The sequence below is a fragment of the Pristiophorus japonicus genome, chromosome 2, assembly GCF_044704955.1.
Source record: "Pristiophorus japonicus isolate sPriJap1 chromosome 2, sPriJap1.hap1, whole genome shotgun sequence".
Taxonomy (NCBI): domain Eukaryota; kingdom Metazoa; phylum Chordata; class Chondrichthyes; family Pristiophoridae; genus Pristiophorus; species Pristiophorus japonicus.
In genome coordinates this window covers 166,485,897-166,502,995 of record NC_091978.1, presented here as the reverse complement: position 1 = coordinate 166,502,995, position 17,099 = coordinate 166,485,897, and the positions used below count along the sequence as shown (strand labels likewise).

The following is a 17,099-nucleotide window of genomic DNA, read 5'->3' as shown; positions in this document are numbered from 1 at the left end:
GTATGATGGTCCATCCAGACTATCTGAACCATGGAATGAGTAACTTTTCCATAATCACCTCCATGTCCTCTTCGCCCCCCCCCCCCACATGCAACATAATCTCATCGGAAAGACAAATAAACATGAGGAAATTAGGAAAAACTCAAGGAAATTACTCTCTGATCACCAAAAGTAATCAACCAAGTAAAAAGTATCTTAAGCAAAAATACTGCGGGTGCTGGAAATCTGAAATAAAAACAGAAAATGCTGGAAATACACAGCAGGTCAGGCAGCATCTGCGGAAAGAGAAACAGAGTTAACGTTTCAGGTTGATGACCCATTAACCTGAAACGTTTCTCTCTCCACAGATGCTACCTGACCTGCTGTGTATTTCCAGCATTTTCTGTTTTTATTTGAAATTAAAAAAGTATCTTCAGGTTTGCTACATCTAGGATATCAGAAACCACAATCATTGTGGAGATAATTCTCCCTTCTACTTTCCTAATACTCCACAAAAGGGAATATTAGATGGCAGGGTTACATCCTCCAGGTCATACTATTGTCCATGAAGGACAAGCTCAACATCTGGCATGAGCGGATTTTGCTGCTAATGCTCCATGAAAGAGGGGAAAAATAAGACAGGTTACCAGGTGATAGCACCTCTCCTATTTACGAACAGAAAGACTGTGCTCAGTATATTTTGATTAGCTGATCATTATTCAGAACAGTTCAGTATCCAAATACAGAGAGCAGATTTCACAATCACGAGAACTGCAGTACAATTGTTTATTGAAACTGTAAATCTCAATATGAATTTAATTTCATTTGACAGATCACAGCAAAATTATTTATGAAAAAGTCATCCTCATCAGGTAATTCAGATTGTGAGTCATACAACATAATAATTGTATTGTATTGGTCTTAATTGTGGACAATGATTTGAAATACTTCACTGAGTCAAAGAGGCTTCCAGTAATGAGTCAAATCAAGAACTTGTACTGCAAGTAACTAAATGCATAATCCAGAGTTAATCATTTCATTAATTTGATGGTGATAATGCTGTCTATATATTGTTCTAGAAATGCCACACAATCTGATACAACACTTGTAATTTCTATACAATGTTAGCTATTCTGCACCAGCATGAGATAAATGGCCAGGTTAATCAGAATGGAATGGATTCGCCATTTATATTTTATGCTACTTGTCCTTTTGTCTCTTTAGTACATTTATGAAGGCATCCTTTGGTATTTCCACATTGCCGATCTTCCTCATTCTTCTCTTTCCTTCAGCTTGCCTCTTCAGTAGCTTCATTTTACGAGTTATGTCCCCACCATACTGAAAATAATAAAAACAGCTTTTAATCACACCTTCAATAAAGGGGGTGGGAGAGAAGATGTCCTTTTCTATTTGTATCAAAATAGGCAACATGTTCTTTATTCTAATATTTGTGATTTCATTATAAATGGTGAATTGAGGAAACCATTCGCCATGGTGCCCGTTCTCAGACCAGCTGCATAAAACGATTAAAACAAAGTAACAAGGGAGGATGGGGAGAGATCAGCAATTGTACAAGTATCTATGATATTTAGGATTTTACACCAATTAAGCACAATACCCTCCCTTGCATCTTCAACTTTAAAATATGGAACACACCTTATTGGTCTTTTGCAATTTGCAATAAAACCTAAAATTCAGAAATTATAGTGAACCTCTAAGCATTTTAGCACATTTATGGTTAACACTTAGGACAGACTGAATACTCAAATATTCCGTATTTATGACTACAATGAGAAAAGCTGTAAACAAAGACATCAAAGTATTTCCAGCTATAGTTTAATCTTCATAAATACTATTCAAGTACCTATCATATTTTTAAAAAGTTGCCAATATCAGACACACTTCAACAACAACTTTCATTTACATAGCACTTATAACATAGAAAAGCACCCCAAGGCACGAATAGTTGTAAATGTACTTGAACATAAACACCATTCATATGTTCAGACTAAGAATATTTCGATCCAAACATATATTTAAGAAAAAAGCATCTCTCTAATTAATCACCGATGGTCCAAATACCTATGAAATACAAATGAATATGTATTATACTAGAATTGTCTTCTATAGGAATATAAATAGTAAACAAGTAGTAAGAGGTGGGGTGGGGCCAATTAGGGACCAAAATGGAGACCGACACATGGAGGCATAAATAGGTACTTTGTATTTGTCTTTAACAAGGAAGATGCTGCTGCCAAAGTCATAATGAAAGAGGAAGTAGTTGAGATACTATATGGAATAAAATTTGATGAGGAGGTACTAGAAAAGCTGGCTGCACTTAAAGTAGATAAGTCACCAGGACCAGATGGGATTCCTCAGAGGACGCTGAGGGAAGTAAAGGCAGAAATTGCAGAGGTTCTGGTCATAATCTACCAATCCTCCTTGGATATGGGGTTGTTGCCAGAGGACTGGAGAATTGCAAATGTTACACCCTTATTCAAAAAAGGGTGTAAGGATAAACCCAGCAACTATAGGACAGTCAGTTTAACCTCGGTGGAGAAACTTTTAGAAATGATAATCTGGGACAAAATTAACAGTCACTTGGACAAGTGTAGATTAACTAAGGAAAGCCAGCACGGATTTGTTGATGACAAATCATGTTTAACTAACTTGATTGAGTTTTTTGATGAGGTAACAAAGAGGGTTGATGAGGGTAATGTGGTTGAAGTGATGTACATGGATTTCCAAAAGGCGTTTGATAAAGTGCCACATAATAGGTTTGCTAGCAAAGTTGAAGCTAATGGAATAAAAGGGACAGTGGCAACATGGATACGAAATTGGCTAAGTGACAGGAAACAGTAGTGGTGAACGGTTGTTTTTCAGACTGGAGGAAAGTAGGCAGTGGTGTTCCCCAGGGGTCAGTACTAGGACCACTGCTTTTCTTGATATATATTAATGACACGCTTGGTTGTACAGGGGCACAATTTCAAAATTTGCAGATGACTACACTTCCAAGTTTTCTGTCAACAGTGAGGAGGATAGTGATAATGGGCGGACACGTGGCAGATGACATTTAACGCAGAGTAGTGCGATGTGATACATTTTGGTAGGAAGAACGAGGGGAGGCAATATAAACTAAAGGGTACATCTAAAGGGGTGCAGGAACAGAGAGACCTGGGTCTATATGTGCATAAATTGTTGAATGTGCAGGGCAGGTTGAGAAAGCGGTTAAAAACACATGTGGGATACTGGGCTTCATAAATAGAGGCATAGAGGAAAAAAGCAAGGAAGTTATGATGAACCTTTATAAACACTAATACAAAAGCAAAATACTGTGGATGTTGGAATCTTTATACTTTATAAACACTAGTTCGGCCTCAGCTGGATTAGTGTGTCCAATTCTGGGCACTATACTTTAGGAAGGATGTGAAAGCCTTAGAGAGGTTGCAGAAAAGATTTACAAAAATGGTTCCAGGGATGAGGGACTTCAGTTACATGGATAAACTGGAGAAGCTGGGGTTGTTCTCCTTAGAGCAGAGAATGTTGAGAGGAGATTTGATAGAGGTGTTCAAAATCATGAGGGGTCTGGACAGAATAGATAGAGAGAAACGGTTCCCATTGGGAGAAGGGTCGAGAACCAGAGAAAAACAGATTTAAGATGATTGGCAGAAGAACCAAAGGTGACACGAGGAAAAACATTTTTACGCAGCGAGTGGTTATGATCTGGATTTCACTGCCTGAAAGAGTGGTGGAGGCAAGTTCAATTGGGGCTTTCAAAAGGCAATTGGATAAGTACCTGAAGGAAATAAATTGTAGGGCTACAGGGAAAGGGCGGGGGAGTGGGACTGGCTAAAATGCTTTTGAAGACAGGCTCGACAGGCAGAATGGCCTCCTTCTGTATTGTAACCATTCTATGATTCTATGAATGATGTATTCACGAAAAACAAAAATTTAAAGTTGATCACCAATATGTAAAGTAATGTTAACATCTCCCAGAACCCCAAAATAATAATATAGTAATAAACACTTAAGCCTGATTTATTAGTCTTTCAGCTGAAGCCAGCCAAACAGCCTGTCTAGAAATTATTAAAACAGCACAAGTGTCATCTTGTGGATTTTTTGTGAACTACAGTCATCATAAAATATAGGGCCGAAAATTCCAGCCTCGCGGGTCCGTACAAAGTGTGTAACAGATTTTCCAATTTGTCAAGATTTCTCTTGACAGATCCTCTGTATCCCCGGGAGAAGGACATTCACGCAGGAGAAATTGGGCTTTGGGCTATTTGCCCATCTCATGCCAAGCGAAAGTCCTTCAAACTTTTATGCCTGGTAAAAGCAGATGCATAGCTTACTTTTACAAGCGTAAGAGTTTAAAACATATAAAAATTAAATTTAAGCACTCATTTTTATATTAAAAACCCTGTCATTAAGGTAAGTTTATTTTTAACACTATTAAAACACATTAAAAAAATTCCCCCAAATTTAAAAAAAAAAACATTCAAGGGCTCAAGTTTCAGCTGGAGTTGCTCCTATTTTTTTGGAGCAACTAGTTTAGTATGGAGTATCTTAGAAATTGCAATTCTCGGCATTTAGTTTGTTTCAATTATAGTGAGTTAGAATAGTTTCATTTTAGAACAGTATTTTTTTCAAAAGGGGGCGTTACCAGTCACTTACGCCTGTTTAGCAAGTTTAGGCAGCGAAATCTTACTCCAAACTAACTTAGAATGGAGTAAGTGTAGATTTTTATATGCTCAGAAAAACCTCGTCTACATTTTAGGAATTAGGCGCAGGGTGCGAGAGATGGGGGTGGGGGGGAGGGGAAGGGAAGTTAGGGGATTTTACAAGCATTAAACACTTCACTTTTACCAATAAAGAGCCATCATCAATAAAAAAACAATCAATAAATCAATCCAAAAAAAAATAAATAAATCAATCAATAAAAAACTAAAAGTTTCTATTCACCTACTGCAGCACCGGGAGTCCTCCAACCTCTGAAGAGCCGCTCGGGCGGGGCCCGCCTCCCCAGGAGATGCCGGTTGGGCGGGCCTGTCGCTGATGAGGAGCTCGGGCGGGGCCTGCCCCCAGGGGATGCCAGGTGGGCCCGCCGCAGAAGAGGTAAGGGCAGTCAGGCCACTCAGCCTGGGATAGGGGCGACGTACCTTCGGACAGGGATAGGGTCGTCGCCCGGAGACAGGACGCGCTGGGGGGGCCCGGAGCTTCCACTGCGCACGCGGCTGCCGGCACTCTTTTTGGCGCAGGGCTGTAGCTCCGCCCCCAGCAGCTCCTGCTGCGCTGCGCCGAGCTGGAAACGGGCCTACATATATCCAAGAATCACGAGGTAACTATTCGGTGCAATTTCTGTTCCACAAACTAGGCGGGCCTCTCCGATGTGCGCCGTTCTAGCGCGAGTCCGATACTTGAGCCTTATATTACAATTAATTTCAATTAATTTTAAATATGTGAGGTGTTTTATTGATTTATTATGCTGTATTCAATGTTTTAGGATTTTTTCTCATTGATAGTAATGGGAACTCGTACAAACGGAGTTCCCATTTTTATCACTGAGAATACTGCATTGTGATTGGTGGTCCAGGCCCACGTGACTCCAGCATATACACACGTACAGGAAAGTCATCTCCCCATGCACTGCGTAGCGAATCTAGGCCTCCGACCGGGATCTTACGTTCCACTGGGACCACCAGGTACTTTCGTAGATTTTTTGAGGGTCGGAGGCATTCGTACGAAGAAAGCCTCCGACCGCAATTTTCCCCCCATAATTCTAGAAAACAAGCCATTTTTTAATTAAAAAGAAATGTGAATACAGCATAATTTTACACTCTTACTGGCACGTAATTCCTACTGTTCAATGGCATTTTCTTTTCACCTTTCAGCCAAATGTGATCAAATATTATCCAAACTCTCTAAAAACAGTTAAATTACCACAAAGTGAGTGTGCCAAATATAGTATTGTCTTTTGCACTGCAATATCTATATTAACCTACAATCTAGGCACCTGGACAGGTTAGTAATAGTGTGTAAATTCTTTTTTAGGCAGTACCCTCGTATCGAGGGCTTGATTAGGGCAGGGAAAATAGAGTTCGAGAGGAAGCTTGCAGGGAACATTAAGACGGACTGCAAAAACTTCCATAGATATGTAAAGAGAAAAAGGTTAGTAAAGACAAACGTAGGTCCCCTGCAGTCAGAATCAGGGGAAGTCATAACGGGGAACAAAGAAATGGCAGACCAATTGAACAAGTGCTTTGGTTCAATATTCACTAAGGAGGACACAAACAGCCTTCCGGATATAAAAGGGGTCAGAGGGAGGAAACTGAGGGAAATCCTTATTAGTCGGGAAATTGTGTTGGGGAAATTGATGGGATTGAAGGCCGATAAATCCCCAGGGCCTGATGGACAGCATCCCAGAGTACTTAAGGAGGTGGCCTTGGAAATAGCGGATGCATTGACAGTCATTTTCCAACATTCCATAGACTCTGGATCAGTTCCTATGGAGTGGAGGGTAGCTAATGTAACCCCACTTTTTAAAAAAGGAGGGAGAGAGAAAACAGGGACCGGTCAGCCTGACATCGGTAGTGAGTAAAATGATGGAATCAATTATTAAGGATGTCATAGCAGTGCATTTGGAAAGAGGTGACATGATAGGTCCAGCAGGTGGTTAAGAAAGCAAATGGCATGTTGGCCTTCATAGCGAGGGGATTTGAGTACAGGGGCAGGGAGGTGTTACTACAGTTGTACAGGGCCTTGGTGAGGCCACACCTGGAGTATTGTGTACAGCTTTGGTCTCCTAACTTGAGGAAGGACATTCTTGCTATTGAGGGAGTGCAGCGAAGGTTCACCAGACTGCTTCCTGGGATGACGGGACTGACATATCAAGAAAGACTGGATCAACTGGGCTTGTATTCACTGGAGTTCAGAAGAATGAGAGGGGATCTCATAGAAACGTTTAAAATTCTGACAGGTTTAGACAGGTTAGATGCAGGAAGAATGTTCCCAATGTTGGGGAAGTTCAGAACCAGGGGCCACAGTCTAAGGATAAGGGGTAAGCCATTTAGGACCGAGATGAGGAGCAACTTCTTCACTCAGAGAGTGGTGAACCTGTGGAATTCTCTACCACAGGAAATTGTTGAGGCCAATTCACTAAATATATTCAAAAAGGAGTTAGATGTAGTCTTTACTACTAGGGGGATCAAGGGGTATGGCGAGAAAGCAGGAATGGGGTAGTGAACTTGCATGTTCAGCCATGAACTCATTGAATGGCGGTGCAGGCTCGAAGGGCCAAATGGCCTACTCCTGCACCTATTTTCTATGTTTCTATGCTTCAACATCAAAAAGGAATGAGTTCACGGGTGTTTCGATGAAGGACCTGATATTCCCAGTCCCGAACTACATGTTAAAGGGTGGGAGATGCCTGTGCGTGGATTTATTTTAACGTGTGATGGCCACTGCACACCAGCCACCACACGGGCTTGACAGAGCTCGGTCTTGATCCAGTGGCAAGGATTAACCAAGACAACTGGAGACCAGCTCTACTATGAGAGTCCTTGCCTATTAGTAACCTTATAAGTAACTTTGTTAATTCACTTGCAAATGAGATGAACATATTACTGTGTGGTCTGCAATATCAAAGAAACATTTTTTTTAGTTTCCCAGATGTCTGACACATGTAGAAACCATTACTCTGTTTAAACATCTCCAAAGCAAGCTACTGAGAAACCCAGACAGACACAGTTTATACTCAACATTGAGTTCAACAATTTCAGACCATAACCTCTGCCCTTATTTTTTCAGATGGCAGCTGCTTATGATTCTGCTATCCCCATTTGCAGCATTTAACCACTCCTGCCTTCTACCCTATCACAGACCGTCCCTTTTTTTCTTTCCTTCTCCCAACCCCCTTTTCCCTGCACCTGGTTAAAATCTGTTACATATCTAACTTTTCCAGCTCTGATGAAGGGTCACAGACCTGAAACGTTAACTGTTTCTCTCTTCACGGATGCTGCCTGGCCTGCTGAGTGTTTCCAGTATTTCTGTTTTTGTTATCCATTAGGCACTGGCATGCAGGATTATCTGAAGAATCCAAGCTCCTGTGACAGGTCTGCTGCCCTCCTAGGTTCCCCCTTAACGAGCCAGTCTGGTGATCAGTCAACAGTGCCCTTAGAGCACTACAGGTTTGCCTAGCTCAGGTAGGCACTGCCACAGAATAACGAGTTGATTTTGAATATCCATCAGCAGAATGTCAGCTTGGAGCCACCTCAACCTTTAGCAGACACTGTTTAACTCTCCTCTGCTCCCAAGAAGGATAGTAACTCGTTAGTTGTAAATCTTTATTATTGGGTTTGAGGCCTCAGCTACATGGACAGCAATACCAGGACCTCATCAGTAGCAGCACAGGAGTAGCACAACTCATCGTAATATGACAAGTGTATTTTCTTTACATTCCTAACCATTTTTTGGATGCACACCAAAAAAAAGTAATGAGTTCTTCAATTAATCTAAAAAATTGAATGTTTTAGTTTAGTCATTTACATTTGATCCATTAATATACCAACCTTTGTTGCATAAAAAATTAAAGATATATTCACTAATATTCAATATTTTTTCCAAACCAGAATCATTTCCCCTCATAAAAATAAAATATTCAATGAAGTTCTATTTTAACTGTAATTTAGTTCACGTATTCCACAACTCTTGGATAAAAAGGCAAAGCTCTCAGCCCCATATTATTAAGCAGAATAAAACATAAGAACATAAGAAATAGGAACAGGAGTAGGCCATTTGGCCCCTGGAGCTTGCTCCGCCATTCAATATCATGACTGATCTGATCTTGGGCTCAGCTCCACTTCCCTGCTCGTTCCCCATAGCCCTTCACTCCCTTATCGTTCAAAAATCTGTCTATCTCCACCTTAAATATATTCAATGACCCAGCCTCCATAGCTCTCTGGGCTCAAAGAATTCCACAGATTTACGACCCTCAGAAGAAATTCCTCCTCATCTCAGTTCTAAATGGGCGACCCCTTATTCTTAAATTATGCCCCCTAGTTCTAGATTCCCCCACGAGTGGAAACATCCTCTCTGCATCTACCTTGTCGAGACCCCTCAGTATCTTACATGTTTCAATAAGATCACCTCTCATTCTTCTCAACTCCATTGAGTATAGGCCCAATCTGCTCAACCTTTCTTCATAAGTCGACCCCTTCATCTCAACCTAGTGAACCTTCTCTGAACTGCCTCCAAAGCAGGTATATCCCTCCTTAAACGAGGAGACCAAAACTGTACGCAGTACTCTAGGTGTGGTCTCACCAATACCTTGTACAGAATATATTTTAAACTACAAGCATTTTGAATGTAAGGTTAATCTACAAGGTGATCTTATTGAAATGTGTAAGATTCTGAGGGGGCTTGACAGGGTAGATGCAGAGAAGATGTTTCCCCTTGTGGGGGAATCTAGAACTAAGGGGTATAGTTTCAGAATAAGGGGTCGAATGACCAAATGGCCTACTCCTGTTCCTATTTCTTATGTTCTTATGTACACCTTTACTACATATACCTTTTCCCTCCCCATTTTATGTTTTCTGACACTGCAGGCAACAACCTGGTTTGCAGAATAACGCTCTCTACAGCAGGATGGTAGCGACGATTAATGTCACAAGTCAAGCTATTTCATTTAATGGAAACATCTGGGCCTTCTTCAGAAGCTCCAATTAATCTTGGGAAGTTATCAAACCAGCAATCTCAGAAAAAAGTTTATTCGCAATGACATAATCGAGCCAATTCCTCATTCCTGGCAAATAAAGCTAGGATTGCTGCATGAGCATGATATCTTGTACATAGGGAGTGGGAAGCCAGATTCACTGAGGCCAGCTCATTTAAATAATTAAGTGCTTTTTGCTTCTTTCTCATGAGTGCAGGGAAAGCTGTGAATGAAAGGGGCGCGAGTTGTATCTGTCTGAACAAGCATGAATGGAACGTCAGTAAGGAAGAATTACCCCTTTGATGTACCGTCAAAATACCACCTGAAACCACTTGCAAGTTGTGTGGCCCTCCATTCATGCAAAATGGATACTTATTTCCAAAGTATATATTTTGTCTCTTATTAAAGGAGAATACTACCCACAATCAAAGAGAGAAACCAGACTGGTGATGGACCTGACATCTTTGAATTTTAGTCCATCATGAGGAGGCAGCCCTTTAAATTGTGGGAGTGGATGCAAAAGAGGACGTGCTAGAGAAAGCTTGGTGACAACTCAACAAGGCAAGTGTTCTTTCACAACAACTTACTGACTCCCCATTAAATTAACACACAAGCACATCTACCCAGCAGTAACATAGAACTCAATGTGGAACCATTTCAAGCATTCACCATACTAATAGTAGGGAAATAAACTGTTTGCATCTTCTTGAGAATGTAGTATGTAGTATGGAGATTTGCTCCTAAATCATCATCATCATCATAGGCAGTCCCTCAAAATCGAGGAAGGCTTGCTTCCACTCCAAAAGTGAGTTCTCAGGTGACTGAGCAGTCCAATCCAGGAATTACAGTCTCTGGCACAGGTGGGACAGGCAGTCGTTGAAGGAAAGGGTGGGTGGGGAGTCTGGTTTGCCGCAAGCGCCTTCCGCTGCCTGCGCTTGTTTTTGCATGCTCTCGGCGACGAGACTCGAGGTGCTCAGCGCCCTCCCGGATGCTCTTCCTCCACTTAGGGCGGTCTTTGGCCAAGGACTCCCCACGTGTCGGTGGAGATGTTGCATTTTAAAAAGGAGGCTTTGAGGGTGTCCTTGAAACGTTTCCTCCGCCCACCTGGGGCTCGCTTGCCATATAGGAGTTCCAAGTAGAATGCTTGCTTTGGGAGTCTTGTGTCGGGCATGCGAACAATGTGGCCCGCCCAACAGAGCTGGTCGAGTGTTGTTAGTGCTTTGATGCTGGGGATGTTGGCCTGATCAAGAACACTAACTGCTAGATATGTAAACTTGTATTTACTCTGTACAGCCACCAGAGGGCTCATCCTCTGGAGACCCAAGGGTTCCCATAATCCCTTGGGAGCATAGGTATTTAAGGAGGCTTCACAGGTTGGAGAGGCACTCTGGAGACCTGCAATAAAAGACTAGGGTCAAACTTTACTTTGAGCTTGCAGTGTTCAGTCTGACTCTTTCTCCATACACAACAACTGGCGACGAGATACAGATAGTGAACCCAAAGATGCAGAGAACAGTGGGCATCCTGGAGAAATTCTCGGAGGGAGATGATTGGGAAACTTTTGTAGAGCGACTCGACCAATACTTTGTGGCCAATGTGCTAGATGGGGAAGAGCGCGCTGCCAAACGAAGGGCGATCCTCCTCACCGTCTTTGGGGCACCAATGTATGGCCTCATGAAGAATCAGCTCACTGCAGCCAAACCCATGGAGAAATCATATGACGGTTTGTGCACACTGGTCCGAGAGCATTTGAACCCGAAGAAAAGCGTTCTGATGGCGAGGTACCGGTTCTACACCTACAAAAGGTCTGAAAGGCCAGGAAGGTGGCGAGTTATGTCGCCGAGCTAAGACGCCTTGCAGGACATTGCGAATTTGAAGGACATTTGGAGCACATGCTCAGAGACTTTTTCGTACTTAGCATTGGCCACGAAACCATACTTCGCAAACTTTTGACTGTAGAGGCCTCAATCTTGAGTAAGGCCATAGCGATAGCCCAGGTGTTCATTGCCACCAGTGACAATACGAAACAAATCTCTCAGCATACAAGTGCTGCTACAAGTACTGTGAACAAAGTGATGTTGTTTTCGAATCGTAACGTACAAGGCAGGTCACACATGCCTGCAGCTACACATCCGCAGATGTCTCAGAGTCCACCATCAAGGGTGATGAATGCAAGGTCATTAACACCTTGTTGACGCTGCGGGAGTGATCATCATTTCCATTCATGCCAATTCAAAGAATACATTTGCAAGGACTGTGGAACAATGGGACACCTCCAACGAGTGTGCGGGCGAGCTGCTGAGCCTGTTAAACCTGCAAACCACCATGTTGCAGAGGAGGACAGATCCACGGAGGATCACAACGAACCAGAGTCTCAGATTGAGGCAGCAGAGGTATATGGGGTGCACACATTCACCACAAATTGTTCCCCGATAATGCTGAATGTTGAACTAAATGGACTCCAGGTGCCAATGGAGCTGGACACAGGCGTGAGCCAGTCCATCATGGGCAAAAAGACTTTCGAAAGGTTGTGGTGCAACAAGGCCTCAAGGCCAGTCTTAACTCCAGTTTGCACAAAACTAAGAACTTACAAGAAAGAACTGATACCTGTAATCAGCAGTGCTACCGTAAAGGTCTCCTACGATGGAGCGGTGCACAAGCTACCACTCTGGGTGGCACCGGGCGATGGTCCCACACGCTCGGCAGGAGCTGGTGGGAAAGATACGCTGGAATTGGGACGACATCCGAGCACCATCACCCGCTGACGACACTTCGTGTGCCCAGGTCTTAAACAAATTTCCTTCGCTGTTCGAACCAGGCATCGGGAAATTCCAAGGAGCAAAAGTGCAGATCCATCTAATTCCGGGGGTTCTGCTCATCCATCACAAGGCGAGAGCAGTACCGTTCATAATGAGAGAAAGGGTAGAGATCGAGCTAGACCGGCTGCAAAGAGAGGGCATCATTTCCCTGATCGAGTTCAACAAGTGGGCCAGTCCCATCATCTCAGTCCTCAAGGGAGACGGCACCGTCAGAATTTGTGGCAATTACAAAGTAACTATCAATAGTTTCCCCCTGCAGGACCAATACCCACGACCAAAGGCTGACGACCTCTTTGCAACGCTGGCGGGAGGAAAGACGTTCACGAAGCTGGATCTGACTTCAGCCTACATGACGCAGGAACTGGAGGAATCATCGAAGGCCCTCACCTGCATCAACACGCACAAAGATCTTTTTGTTTATAACAGATGCCCGTTTGGAATCCTATCGGCGGCGGCGATATTCCAGAGAAACATGGAAAGCTTACTGAATTCAGTCCCACACACCGTGGTCTTCCAGGACGACATCTTGGTCACAGGTCGGAACACAGTCGAGCATCTGCAGAACCCGGAGGAGGTTCTTAGTCGACTCAATTGCGTGGGGCTCAGGTTAAAATGCTCGAAGTGCGTTTTCCTGGCACCTGAAGTGGAGTTCCTGGAAAGGAGGATTGTGGCGGATGGCATCAGGCCCCACCAACGCGAAGACGGAGGCAATCGAGAACGCACCGAGGCCACAGAACGTGACGAAGCTGCGGTCGTTTCTAGGACTCCTGAACTACTTTGGTAACTTCTTACCGGGTCTCAGCACACTGTTAGAACCACTACATGTCTTACTACGAAAAGGGGACGAATGAGTTTGGGGCAAAAGCCAAGAAAATGCCTTTGTAAAAGCGAAAAAATTGTTATGCTCAAACAAATTGCTTGTGTTGTATGATCGATGTAAGCGTTTGGTACTAGTATGAGATGCGTCGTCATATGGCGTCGGGTGTGTATTGCAACAAGCTAATGATTTCGGGAAACTGCAACCGGTTGCTTATGCATCCAGGAGTCTGTCTAAGGTTCAGAGAGCCTACAGCATATGATGGAGAAAGAAGCGTTAACGTGTGTTTATGGGGTAAAGAAAATGCATCAATACCCGTTTGCGCTAAAATTCGAATTCGAAACTGACCATAAGCCACTTATATCCCTGTTCTCCAAGAGTAAAGGGATAAATACCAACGCATCGGCCCGCATCCAGAGACGGGCGCTCACATTGTCCGCATACAACTATGCCATCTGCCACAGGCCAGGCACAGAAAACTGCGCCGATGCTCAATGTATGCTGCCATTGCCCACCACGGGGGTGGAAATGGCACAGCCCGCAGATCTAGCAATGGTTATGGAAGCATTTGAGAGTGAGCAATCACCCGTCACTGCCTAGCAGATCAAAACCTGGACAAGCCAAGACCACTTACTATCTCTAGTCAAAAGCTGTGTGCTTCACGGGAGCTGGTCCAGTGTCCCAGTGGAAATGCAGGAAGAGATAAAGACGTTCCAGTGGCGCAAAGATGAAGTGTCTATACAGGCAGACTGCCTTCTGTGGGGCAATCGAGTAGTGGTCCCCAAGAAGGGCAAAGACACCTTCATCAATGACCTCCACAGTACCCACCCAGGCATCGTAATGATGAAAGCGATAGCCAGATCCCACATGTGGTGGCCCGGTATCGATGTGGACTTAGAGTCCTGCGTTCACAGATGTAATACATGCTCGCAGTTAAGCAATGTACCTAGGTAGGCGCCGCTACATTTATGATCTTGGCCCTCCAAACCATGGTCTAGGGTTCACGTCGACTATGCAGGCCTGTTCTTGGGTAAAATGTTCCTCGTGGTTGTAGATGCGTACTCCAAGAGGATTGATTGTGAGATAATGTCGGCTAGCACGTCCGCTGCCACTACTGAAAGCCTGTGTGCCATGTTTGCCACACGGCCTACCCGATGTCCTGGTGAGCGACAACGGGCCATGTTTTACCAGTGCTGAGTTCAAAGAATTCATGACCCGTAACAGGATCAAACAGGTCACATCTGCCCCGTTTAAACCAGCGTCCAATGGTCAGGCAGAGAGAGCAGTGCAAACCATCAAGCAAGGCTTGAAGAGGGTAACTGAAGGCTCACTGCAGACTCACCTATCCCGAGCCCTGCTTAGCTACTGCACGAGACCCCACTCACTCACTGGGATCCCACCTGCTCATGAAAAGAGCACTTAAGACAAGGCTCTCGTTAGTTCACCCTGATCGACATGAACAGGTAGAGAGCAGGCAGCTTCAACAAAGTGCATTCCATGATAGCGCAAATGTGTCACACGAGATTGAAATCAATGATCCTGTATTTTTTATTAAATTATGGACAAGGTCCCAAGTGGCTTTCCGGCACTGTCATGGCCAAAGAGGGGAGCAGAGTGTTTCAAACTTTCAAATGGACTCATTCACCGGAAACATTTGGACCAAATCAAATTCAGATTCATGGACTATCCTGAGCAACCCACCTTGGATCCTACATTTTTTGATCTCCCAACATATACACCAGTGGCAACCGGCACCACTGTTGACCACGAAGCAGAACCCATCATCCACAGCAGCCATGCAGGGCCCAACACACCAGGTAGCCCAGCAAGGCCAGCTGCACAGCAGCCCAGCGAAGGCCCAACAAATGATTCAACAACACCAGCTTTCACACCGAGATGATCAATCAGGGCCCCAGATCGACTCACATTATAAATAGTTACACTATTTACTTTGGGAGTGGGGGGGGGGGGGGGGGGAAGAGAATGGCAGGGGAGTGTTGTTATATATGTAAACTTGTATTTACTCTGTACAGCCACCAGAGGGCTCATCCCCTGGAGTCCCAAGGTATCTCATAATCCCTTGAGAGCACAGGTATTTAAGGTTTCACAGGTTGGAGAGGCACTCTGGAGACCTGCAATAAAAGACTAAGGTCACACTTTACTTTAAGCTCACAGTGTTTAGTCTGATTCTTTCTCCATACACTACACTAACGTTCATGCGTCTGTCCTCCCAGGGGATTTGCAGGATCTTGCGGATACATCGTTAATGGTATTTCTCCAGTGATTTGAGGTGTCTACTGTTTCTGGTCCATGTCTCTGAGCCATACAGGAGGGCATTTATCACTACAGCCCTGTAGACCATAAGCTTGATGCCAGATTTGAGGGCCTGATCTTCGAACACTCTCTTGCTCAGGCGGCCGTAGGCTGCGCTGGCATACTGGAGGCGGTGTTGAACCACGTCGTCGATGTCTGCCCTTGTTGATAATAGGCTCCCGAGTTATGGAAAGTGGTCCACATTGTCCAGTGCCGCGCCGTGGATCTTGATGACTGGGGGGCAGTGCTGTGTGGTGGGGTCAGGTTGGTGGAGGACCTTTGTCTTACGGATATTTAGTGTAAGGCCCATGCTTACGTACACCTCGGTGAAGGTGTTGACAATAACTTGGAGTTCAGCCTCTGAATGTGCGCAGATGCAAGTGTCGTCTGCGTACTGTAGCTCGATGACAGAGGATGGGACGGTCTTGGATCTGGCCTGGAGGCGACGAAGATTGAAAGGTTCCCATTGGTTCTGTAGTTTAGTTCCACTCCAGTGGGGAGCTTGTTGAGTGTGAGGTGGAGCATTGCAGCAAGGAAGATCGAGAAGAGGGTTGGCGTGATGACGCAGCCCTGCTTGACCCCGGTCCGGACGTGTATTGGGTCTGTGGTGGATCCATTGGTCAGGATCACGGCTTGAATGTCATTGTGGAGCAGGTAGAGGATGGCGACAAACTTTTGGGGGCAGCCGAAACGGAGGACGCTCCATAGTCCGTTGTACCTTGTAGTGGATGGAATCTGCACTGTGACTCCGGGAGGAGCTCCTCAGCCACAAGGAGAAGATGGTTGAGGAAGATTCTAACGATGATTTTCCCAGTGGCTGATAATGGAGATTCCTCTGTAGTTGCCGTAGTCGGACTTGTCCCCTTTTTTAAAGATGGTCACGATTATTGCATCTCAGATCTCCCGGCATGCTCTCCTCCTTCCAAATGAGAGCGATGAGGTCATGCATTTGTACCAATAGTGCCTCTCAGCCATAATTTAGTGACTCAGCGGGATTCCATCAGCTCCCAATGCCTTGTTGTTCTTGAGCTGACGGATAGCCTTTTCTACCTCGTGCAGGGCTGGGGTATTGCTGAGATGCTGCAGGATGGAGTCGAGGACACTCGTGTCAAAGGCAGAGTCTCGATTCAGGAGATCTTCTTAGTGCTCCTTCCAGCGAGTCCTGACTGCCTCAGTGTCCTTGATGAGGTGTCTCCCCATTCTTAGCCAGCAGTGGGGTGGAGCCTTGGGTGCTTGGGCCGTAGATGGACTTGACTGCGGTGAAGAATCCTCGCACATCATGGCTGTCGGCCAGCTGCTGAATCTCCTGTGCTTTCTCCACCCACCATCTATTCTTTAGGTCACGGGTTTTTTGTTGGACCTCAGCCATAAGCCGTCTGTAAAGCTGCTTTGCTGCTCCCGAGTTGGGTTGTTGTTTTAGGTTCAGAAATGCCCTGCACTTGCGATTTATTAGCTCTTGGAT

The 17,099-nt window shown here is 44.6% G+C and overlaps 1 protein-coding gene across 5 annotated transcripts in view; it reads right to left on the bottom strand.

The window, feature by feature from the left end:
* Positions 1-395: 395 nt before the first annotated feature.
* Positions 396-17,099, bottom strand: part of guf1 (GTP binding elongation factor GUF1) — an 84,008-nt gene continuing 67,304 nt past the window's right edge. For all 5 annotated transcript variants that reach the window (XM_070863153.1, XM_070863183.1, XM_070863171.1 and 2 more), the window contains one exon: positions 396-1,317. In XM_070863153.1, coding sequence (XP_070719254.1) covers positions 1,180-1,317 — 138 coding nt within the window. In that variant the 3' untranslated portion in view covers positions 396-1,179. The remainder of the gene's footprint in view (positions 1,318-17,099) is intronic.